Raw genomic sequence first — 10,694 nt, 5'->3', positions numbered from 1 at the left:
AACACCCTCCCTGTGTGTAACACCTTCAGAAGTTGTTTGGTGTCTGAGGACATTAAGCTTGGCAGTTATGATTCAGAAAGATCTTACCAGTTTTGAGCCACTGGCTAAGGCTAAAAATAATGGAATTTAATAGAATAGATATAAATTCCTGATTTTAGCTCCTAACCCAATTGATCAAGAGTCGGGATTCAGGAACAGCACTTGGAGGGTGGGAGCTTAGAAGTTTTATGGATCCTAAGTCCACCTCTGAGTGTCATTTATTGAAGGTTGTGACAAACTGGGCTGGGCAAGAGGGATGATGTGAATTGTGTCTAGTCTGGAACATGGTCAGGAGACTGGGGGCTGCTCTGGTCATACCTAAATGGGTGTCTTCGGGGAGGTTTGCTTCCCCAAGGCATGGATAGACCTCAAGGCTGAATGATTAGAAGTTAACCAGGAGATGGGTTTTAGCCTGATAGATGGAAGAATTTCAACATGTTAGTACAAAGGAGGTGATACTGGGAAGGTAGTGGGTTCTTTGTTATTGTTATTGGTGATGTTCATGCATAGACTGACCAGTTAATGAGATGTGTCAGAGGGGACCTCGGTATTGAATTAGGGTTGTTGTGTTTTGGTCTGGAGACTCTGAGGCTTTCAATTATATGGTAATGTTTTTTTTAGTCAAATAAAGTTCCCCTGGTCCCCTGGATTCCTTCCCTCTACCATAGTGGTTGAGCGCTGGACACAGTTTAATCTTAAAATGTGGCTCTCTGGAGTGAAGTCTTACTGCTGTGAGCTGCCTGGAGCTGAGGAATTGGCCTGTGTTTTTGTATGTGTCTGGTTTTGTTCGTTTTGTTTTGTTTAGTTTTGGGGTAAGGTGGAGAGGGAGAGGGTGAACGGCTAGTCACCGCTCAAAGAGTTCACACATATTCTTATAATTTCTCTAATAAACCTCTTTGGAGCTAGACTCTAGGGTAGCGTGCAGTTCAGCTTGGATTTTATAAGACTCTTAGATCCCAACCAAGAAAAAAAATGTAATAATTTGAGAATTCAAAGGCCCACACTGCAGGCATTGTAGAGTTCATCTGGGGGTCAGTCACAAAACCCTTTCTTGTGGCATAATTTATATCTTTAACATTTGGCAGTTTTAAAATTCCTGTGTCAGTGTACATGTGTTGGTAAGAAGTAGTAAATATTTTGCTGACAAGTTCTTTGAAAGATGGATCAGTGGCAGCGTTCAAAGGCAGATAACCTGAGGGTTTCCTTTATCCAGGTGCTGCCAAATCTAAAGAGCTGTCAGGATACGGAGCCAAAAGCACCCGTTGGTTATACCATTTATTGTGTAATGTTCCTGTGCCTCAGACTTTCTGCACCTGGGATCTGTAGATATACACAGCGAGGGAAGGCAGGGGAAGAGGGTTCAGTTGGGAGAGAGAAGGAAAGGACTGGCTCTCAGAGGTGCTGGCTCTCAGAGGTGACTGCCCTGGAATACAGAGCAGTGCCTGGTACCTAGTAGGGCTGCCCGCATCTGCTTCCCTCCTGGCCGCCTTTGTTGTAATGTTGCATGGACTTGAGGCGGCGGAAGGGGGTGGAATGGTGGTCGCACTGAGCTCTCCATACTCGGGCCCTGCGCCTCCCCTCTTCCAGTCAATCCCCAGGAGGAATTCTTATCCCCTTTTTGGGGAAGGCTTTGAATAAATGATCTGATGCCTTTTCAACAAAGGCATATTGATATGTTAGTGTGCAGACAGCAAGGGGTACTGGATTAGATCATTTTCACATTGGTGTTTGTGCCACTTTGACATTTGTTTGGAATGACCATAGGTTACATGCATAATTTAAGGAGAATAAATCTTTGAGAAAGATTTCTTTTGGTTCTGTAATCTTGAGTGCTACAGAAAAATAAACGAAAGCCTCCCGCACAGTTTTCCTGTGATCAGGAATTCCAAGGAGGCTACCAGACGAAGTGCCTCATGTGGGTGTGAAACATTTCTTCAGATGTGCTGGCCGCTTGCAGTTGTTGCAGGGAAGGCAGGAATTGGGGACAACTTGGTTCCAGCTTCAGGGTTACAATCTAGAAGCTGAGAGTGGCAAAGTGACCTGACTTGTACAGTGTAAAAAGCCCTGCGGATAAATGCTATAGAATAGCAGGTCCAGGTCTGCTGGCATTGCTGTTTGTAGAATGAGTATTTGTGATAAAATAATCTCCCTCCTTCTGTCTGCCATTCTGCCGCCATCTTGCTTCTTGGTGATCCCAGTGACAAATTCTCGGATGGTTTGACATTTTAGAGTTATCGTGCTAATTGCCACAGTGAGGTAGATGCCGTTTATTTTACTTTATTTTCTTTTAAACAACTTGTTCTGCTCTGGAGATTTGATTATCATCAGCAAAGTGCTCCTGGTAGATAGTAGGTACTTAGCAAATTTTGCATGATTCATTGTGAACTTGCAATTCAGAGTGAGTACTGTTCTCAGATGAAAATTTCCTCTCATCTGTGAAGATTATCCAGCTTCTGCCTGCTGTTTTCTTTCTGTTCCTAACGTGATACATAGGAACAAAAGACACTTGGATCTCAGAATTCCATATTCTCTCCTAGGAGTTATTCTCCAAGCAAAGCTGGTGACTGAAAAGTCTGCAGTAGAACCAGCGAGAGCAGTATGTTGACGGTTACCGTGTCCTTATACTATCTTTTGGTTTCTCTTTTAGGTTTATTTTCTTGAAAAGGCTCCAGGCTTCGGCTTGGAAAATCCAACCGCCAAAATTGAGCCCAGCAGCTGGAGCGGCAGTGAGAGCCCTGCCGAAAACATGGAAAGGATGAGTGACTCTGCAGATAAGCCCATTGACAATGATGCAGAAGGGGTCTGGAGCCCCGACATTGAGCAGAGCTTTCAGGAAGCCTTGGCTATCTATCCACCATGTGGGAGGAGGAAAATCATCTTATCAGACGAAGGCAAGATGTATGGTAAGTGATTTGAAATGCTCCTTTGAAATGCTGCAACCTGCTTTTGTGGTAAGGGGTCAACGTAGCTAGCCTTCTACTGAGATCCATTCCTTGTATTGGGTTGAATGATCTTTGTACAATTTTAGTTGGCCATCCAAGGGACTGAATCTCAACTGAAGAGGAGAGTCAGTAAAGGACCACTGGGAAATCATTCCCTGGAGCTTCTTCTTCTTCTTCATATCAAAAGCTCTCGAGGACCAGATAGGAACAGAGGTAGTTGCAGTGGCATATGCAGACACCAAACGTGGGGACTAATTCTTCTGAATGCACGCCCCATCAAAAGGAAGTGCTGCTGCCTAGCTCCAGATAACTGACTGAAGCTCCGTAGAAATGGGGCCTCGTGCTGCCAAATCTAGCAAGATAGATGTTTATATATGAAATGTACTCATTTTTAAAAGCCAGCATTTTTTTTTTTTAAACACAACCCTGTATAGGCCATATAAAACATGCCCAGGGACTTGATCAGACCTTTGAACCACCAGTTTGCTGCGTTGTTGCCAATTTGCAGTTGAATGGCCAGACAAGGCACTGACCCCCAGGCTACTCTGACCAGTCTCCCTTTCCACATGGGGACCCCTCACAGTGCATTCAAAACTCCAGGAGCACCCAAGAGGATGAGACCAGTTGACCAGATGGCTGGGGATGCCAAAGGTGGCAGCAAGCACCCATCCATTAGTCTGGGGCTTGCACACTGGGTTTGGACCTTCCCTGCACCTGCTGTAAAGGCTTCCAGCTGCTGACCTGTACTTTCTGCCTGCTTACCTTTTGGGAAGCAGATGGCAGGTGGTTGCAGATACATTCTGCTTGTCTAATTGGGCACGTTAAGTTGACAGTTTGCACTGTGGCTGAGTCTAAAGAGATGCAAACAAATAACCTAAACTCAAAGAGAACCGGCTCAGCAGCCTAGCGGAGGTTGTTAACTTATCATGGGAGTGATTTATTTCTAAATAATTTGAAAGCTTTTCCATAATAGGGTGTTGTACCTTTAATACCGCACCTCCTCTATCAGGAGCCGTAGGAGGCTGCAGCTCAAACTAGCACCCACTGCTGAGGAGAAAGCAGATGGTGGTGCAGCTGCCACCAGCTGTGCCCCCCACCCTGCCCTACCCCTCTCCAATTTGGATGATGTAATGGAAACAAGGAAAATTTTGCTTTCTGCAGCATTCGAGTCTCTCTCCCTTGGCCAGTCGGTGTCACACACACAGGAGAGAAAGAGAACGTAAACCTTCAGTATTTGTTTTATGTTCTCATGTGATCCTTCGTAGCCAAAGAAGCTTCTTCGTGTCTGGTGAAATGGACTCAAGATGAAACATCTCAGCTGCTGTGGGTAGAAAGTTTCAGGGCCTTCGATTTTCTGTGTGCTTGTATCTTTCCTGGGCTACCCTTCCTCAGCCTGGCTATTTGCTTTCAGGGTCTTGTTTTCATACCTAAAAATACAACTTCCCCATTTTAAAGGCAGAGAAAAGCACTTTAATCTTTGAGCCTTCTTTGAAGCTGATTTTATTAGGAGTAGTGAAGGTGGCTTCCGGCCATTCTACCTTGTACCAACACCCATTTGTTTACCCAGAGATTGTTTTAATCTAAAATACTGGCCTAGTGTTGGACATGCTGGTGGGAAGAACTACTGCCTTTCATTTCTCACTGGGAATATGGGAAAGGAGCTGTCCCTTTAGGAAGCAGGTTTTTGGGCTAGGAATAAGAACATAATTCAAAGCCGGAGTTATTCTTTTCAACTCCAGTTTTGTTTTGTTTTTTTCCATTGATTTTACTTTTTAGGTGGCAGCCATGGTAGGTTGAACTAATTTTTTTTGTGAAAATAATTTGTGAAAGAATTCTTGTTGGTATTTGGGGGTCAAAGGCAGCAGACTAGGAAAAAGAATTGTGAGAAGCTTTGGATTTGAGCCGTCTACCCACAGTGAACTTGAACAATCCTACCCCTTGGTGTGTGTCTGAGTTTTCTCCCCTGTACAAAACGAGGGTAAAGTAGATGATATCCGTGGTCCTTGGGGTGTATATGTTGTATGATGCTGGATTTTGTGACTTGTACTTCAGTAAGAGTGATCAGTCTGTTGACAAATATGGTGCTGGTTGTGGAGCATGTCTTTAATACTGAAAGTAATCAGATTCTGAGTGCTTCCTGATAGCGTGTGTTCTTGACGCATAGATTCTTTTTTTCCTGAAATCCACGTTACACTTATTGACTGTGTTGGTGACCAACCTGATTTAAAATTGGGCAGTCATTTTGAGCGAGTAGCATTAGGAATTACAACTGCAAGGTCATGTGTCCTGGTTAGGGGTGCAAGAGATGGATTTGCTGCAGTGGCCCTGAAGCCATCCCCATGTCTAGGCCACTGCCTTGGAGAGAAAACATCCCCTTCAACTCCCTCTCTTTGGCCAGCGTGGAGGAGCTTTGCTTGTACTGCTGCTTTGGAAGGGAAGCATGGTGGTTATCAGGGCTGTGGGAGATGGAGACTGGATCCCTTCAGAGAAGCTAGCCCAGGTGCCTGAGAGCTGCATGGGACCTGCCTGTAACTTTGAGGGCGAGAGAAGGTTGATTTGGGAGCCTCCACAGTGAGGCCCCAGCCACTCGGGAATTGAGTCATGTGAGCAGTGTGGGACCAGAGCTACTGTTCCTTGGCTTCCAGCCTGTTCCCCATCTTACCACACGTGAATCAGGACACAAACCAGACCAGGAGTCGAGGTTTCTGAAGGTCCTAAGAGCATGCTTTTTCTCTTAAGCATTTTGGAAATGAAAACATTGAAAGCATTTTGGATTCCATGGAGTAAAATCAAAATAATTTAATGCCTTCTAGTGAGATACCAAGTGTTTTTGACTTGAGGGGGTTATTCCGGTATTTCTGAGCATCTGCAGAGTATTGTGATGTCACTAATCCTGAGCCTTTGGAGAAGCAAGGTCAAGTGCAGTGCTGATTTATTTTGGTAATGAAGTCTCCTCGGTGTTTGACAGTGGGGCAAATGCGATCTTATAGAGGGGGAAAATGGAAAGCTCTCTTTACTTTGAGGTTTGGGCCATTAGAAAAGATGGCTTAATTTTCCCTATGCTACCTGGGTCGGTGGAGAGGCCGAGCCTTTATGTGGCTGGTCTCCACGTGGACAGATTATTTCTGCTTGCGGTACCCTATGGGTAGGCAGTTGTTCTTAGGGATTATTAGAAGGAGGGTGAGACTTCTTTGACTGTTCTTAAGAGGTTACAGGCTCACTCCCTCTCTTCTCTGTGTTTTCTTTTTCCTTTCTTTTTCGTATTTTTACATTGCTGTGTGTCTCTTTCTCTGTGGAGAAAGCTGTGGAGTAGATAGCAGGAGGACAAGATGGCAGAGATGTTCTTGATCAGCAGAGTTGTCTGGAATTGAATTTCACAGGAGCAGGTCACAGCTTAAAACAAGACAGAACAAAACAGTGAATCATGGGAATGTCTGGATGTGTTTTCTATTGCACTTGAAAACCCTAGTCAGGCAGTGTGGTCAAATATCTCTCATAATCAAGTTAGGGACTGGAGCTAACATTCACTGGCTGCTTGCCTCAGAGACACGCAGTGTAGCACCTTAAAGTTTGAACTTTGGAATTGATATGAAGCCTGGCCCTACCTCTTCTAGACATCAGACTCCGGGCAAGTTGCCTTTCCTCTCTGTGCCTCCATTTCTTCAACTGCAAGAGAGCTTTAGATAGATCTTCCTTCACAGGATCGTTATAAGAATTAAATGAACTTGTTGTGGTTTGGGATCCTCCTACCACGCTTGAACGGTGTCTGGCATAGAGTGAGAGTTAATCAGTGTTTCTGAAGTGAAAATAAAGAAGTGCTCTCTGCCAATAGCTGGGTTAAAGGCTTTACATAAAACTTCCGTCTCATGCTCACAACAACATTTTGAGGTGGGTATTGTGATTCCCACTTTATAGATGAGGAAGCTGAGTCTAAAAGGGATATTGTGATTCCCACTTTATAGATGAGGAAGCTGAGTCTAAAAGGGATAAAGTGGCTTGTGCATGACCAGTATAAATGGTATAGCTGGATGCTTTCAAAACCAGCTCTGTCTGACTCCCAAACCCGGACTCTTTCCACTGTGCTTTCATTCCTTCCTTGCTGGAGGTCATTATAAGTGAATTCAACAAGTCAGCATTGAGAGTACCGCCTGTATTCCGGCCCCGTACTAGGGGTTGTCAGGGATACAGACAGACAAGTCCCTGCCCTCATGGAGCCATCACAAGTTCATTTGCAGGAAGTACTGACCTGAGGTTAGGGCTGTGTGCCAGAGCTTTCTGGGAAGTCTGAGACCCCTTTGAAGATGTTCACCTTCCACTTAGCCTTTTGAAGCCTGTTCTTGGCCACCAGTGTCCAGGGCACCTGGCCCAATGCTGGCAGGAAGAAAGCTTCTCAAATATCGCAGCGGGGAGGATCCTAGATCATAAGGCTGGCCTTGGTGGTGGCCAGAAAGATGTCTGGAAGATTCTGGTGCCCTAGGATCCTACAGGCAGCTTGGGCAGAACAATTGCTGGACAATTGATTTCTCCTTTTGTGAGCAGATATCTTCAGGGTCCTTGCTTAGGAGAGCTCCAGGGGTGCCCCCACTTTCTTGCTGGGTTGCCAGGCCTACTGGTCAGCCCTAGAGAGCTGAGTTGTGAGGCATAGAAAAATCGAGGAGGAAGATATCGCTGGGCCAGTCCTCCCTGGCTGGTCTTCCCCAGTTGCTGACCTGAGCCCTCCCAACCAGGGAGCACAGGATTCAGACTCGCCTCTTTTGCTTACTTCATAGAAGTACAAGATAGAGGAGAGAGGGGGCTGCTTCAGTGAGGTGGTGGCAGAACTGACAAGGGGACATCAGAAGGAGTGCACACAAGCAGGCACAGGTGTGCGCCAGTTCATCAGTGCAGACAAAGCGGCTGACATCTGAGGTCCCCATGCTCCTCCTGCTCTGAAGAACTGGGCAAGGCAGTGCAGAGTCGTCCCTCTGGAAGACGGGGTACTTTCACGTCATTTCTATGGGGACCAGGAAGGTGGACTACCTCTGTGGAGGCCCCAGCAGCCCTGATGTGGACATGGCTGTAGAATCTGAGCCCTGTAGGACCTCCAGGCCTTGGGAGAGTGAGCCTTGGGGCCTGACCTGAACTTGTTCTTCCCATTTCTCTGTCTGAACACCATGTGGCATCTTTGATTTCCTCTTTCTGTCTTACCTGTGATTTGGGATATTATTTCAAATGAATTTGCTAGAAATGTGAAGGACAAAGTGCTGTGCCCTTAGAACAGACTAGAAGCTCCGTAAGGCAGGGGCCCCACCCTGTCTTGCTGGACAGAGAAGGTATCAGTGATGTATGCTGAATATATGCATGTGTGAGTTATTATTTAAAATAAAGAAAGGTGAGTAGGTAAACCTCTGAGCCCCGAGAGGAGCTGGCTAGAAAGAAAGGGAGAAAACAGAAAAAAAAAAAAAGAGAGAGAGAGAGAGAAAGGTGTGTTGGTATATTTAATGGTCTTCCTAGACTGAGAAGGAAGAAATACTGGTTTTTGCTCTGTGTGTTGGCAAATGTTAGTTCAAGAGGTAGGAAGGATTTCTACCCACATAAGCACAGCAACAGAACAAGGGTTAATTCTGGGATCCTCAGAACACATGAGTAATGGGAGATTTTGAAATAGTTTGGTTCCTGTGAGAATAGCAAAGCCAACGTCATCAGTGTTTGGACTGGGAAGTTTAACATAGTGGGGGTCTGACCTACAAAGGTTTATGCACAAGGTGTGAGCCCTTGTGCAATCCAGGTAAAAAATAGCTAATTAGGATGGCTCAAGAATTGGTCATAAGGGCGAAAAAAAAATAAGAGAGAGAATGTTAAATTATTACCAAGTTGGAAACTTATGCTTTTCAACAGCTTTCTGTGGCAATGGATGAGCGCTGGGATTCGGGAAGACATGGATTCGGGAGTCGTTCAGTGAGGGCCTGTGCTGTGCGTGGACTGTGAGTGGGGACTACAGATGTAAAATAATTAAGAAAGCTGACCTGTTTGACCACTTAACTGTGTGCTAGGCACTTTCTCATTGCTTTAGAATGCCTCAACTTGTTTATTCCTCAGAACAACCCAATGATGTAGGTTACCGTGACTATCCCTGTTCTATAGCTGAGGAAGCTGAGGCCCACCAAGGTCAAGTTACTTGCTCAAGGCCACAGTAAATAAGTCGTAGAGTTGATGTTTGAAAGTCAGCTTGATACAACAAGCCAGTTAAGACAACTAACTACAATATTGACATGGAAGGAAGTATATTCTGTACTAGAGAGATATACGGCTCAGTGGTAGGGCAGTAGAAAGTACGATTGTTTATGATTGGGGAATGCGCATGTCTATATTTGAAAATGCAGAAGGCTGGAAGAGTCAGAGTCTGAGAGGCAGACTTAGGTGAACTAACTTTCAATGGGAAAAGGCCACTTAGTGTTTTTTATTTTTTTTTTGCTTTTAAACTTACTTTGGATTACAGACCCCCTTTGAGAATCTATAGAAGGTTGTGGATCTCTTCTCCAAAAAAATGCATGCTTGTGCAGTTATAGAATTGTTGCATATAATTGTTGCAAGGGATTTCTGAAGCCTAGGTTCACATTTGCTACTGTGGGGAGAGAGAGAGAAGGGGAAGGGCATTCAGGCCTAAGGGAGCAGCATGATAAAGGCACAGAGTCCTGAAAGGACCCAGCTCTGGTGCTCTTAGAATTGAGGGTGTATCCTGGAGGGGGATGGCAGATGAACCTAGAAATGTGGACTGGCACTGCATTGTGGAGGGCCTCGAGTGCCATGCCATGGTGTCCGGCGCTCATCCTGGGGACAGAGGGAAGCCATTGCATGTTTTCAGGAGAGGTGATGTGACTCAGCCTGGGTTTGACAAAGCCAACTCTGAAGGCGTGAAGAGAAGTTAGATGACTATTGCAGTAGGCCAGTGGGAGAGGCTGAGCCTAAACTTCGGTACTGACGGTGCTGGCAGAGAAGTTTCAGAGGTCGAACCAACAGGATTGGCTGACCAGATGCGATTTGTGAAAAAGAAGATAGAGTTGAAGATGATTCCAGGGTTCTGCTTCTGGGTGGTGGGGAGGACGATGGGACTATCAAATGGGGAGTGGAGACATGAGAAGCAGTTTGTAGAGAGGAGAGGAATGAGGAGTTGAATTTTGTTATGTGCCAGAGGTGTACTGGCTGGCCATCCAGTTGAGGGTGATCTGTGGTGTTCGGAAATTCCTGCTTGGAGCTCAGGCAGCTTGGAGTTGCAGGGGTAGTTTGGGGGCTCATCACCAGAGAAGGGATGAGAATGGGGGATATGCGCAGGCTCACGTGTACTGTGGTGAAATGGGCATGGATTTTAAATGGAGTGTCTGTGTTTGTGGGATTGTAAAAAGATTGCCTTTTTAAGAAAAAGATAGACCCATCAGTGGTTCCCAAGTCTGACCATCATCAGCAGAAGCACTTGAGAAGCTTAAAACAAGAGACATAACAAAAACAGACTCAAACCAGTTGAATCAGAATCTCTGAGAGTGTGGTCTGGGAATCTGTGTTTTTAAAAGCTCCCTGAGTAATTTGGGTGATCAGCCAGGTTTGAGAGCCACTGGGCTAAGCTACAGCCTGGGTCCAAGAGGACAGGGCCACATTTTTAGAGTTGGTAAAAGAAACAAATGAGGAGGGAATGAGACTGACATTTGAAACAGTCCTTACAGACTTTGGGTACAGGAA

General features: G+C 45.5%; 1 protein-coding gene across 12 annotated transcripts in view; it reads left to right on the top strand.

Moving 5' to 3' along the window:
- Positions 1-10,694, top strand: part of TEAD1 (TEA domain transcription factor 1) — a 262,180-nt gene that overhangs the window by 79,807 nt on the left and 171,679 nt on the right. For 10 of the 12 annotated variants that reach the window (XM_004279174.3, XM_049713805.1, XM_049713802.1 and 7 more), the window contains one exon: positions 2,687-2,942. In XM_004279174.3, coding sequence (XP_004279222.1) covers positions 2,786-2,942 — 157 coding nt within the window. In that variant the 5' untranslated portion in view covers positions 2,687-2,785. Of the gene's footprint in view, positions 1-2,686; positions 2,943-6,924; positions 8,945-10,694 lie in introns of those variants that run through there. The other 2 variants (XM_049713808.1, XM_049713807.1) reach the window with 2 other exon arrangements.

Source organism: Orcinus orca, chromosome 8, assembly GCF_937001465.1.
Source record: "Orcinus orca chromosome 8, mOrcOrc1.1, whole genome shotgun sequence".
NCBI lineage: Eukaryota > Metazoa > Chordata > Mammalia > Artiodactyla > Delphinidae > Orcinus > Orcinus orca.
This window is presented reverse-complemented; position numbering and strand designations above follow the sequence as displayed.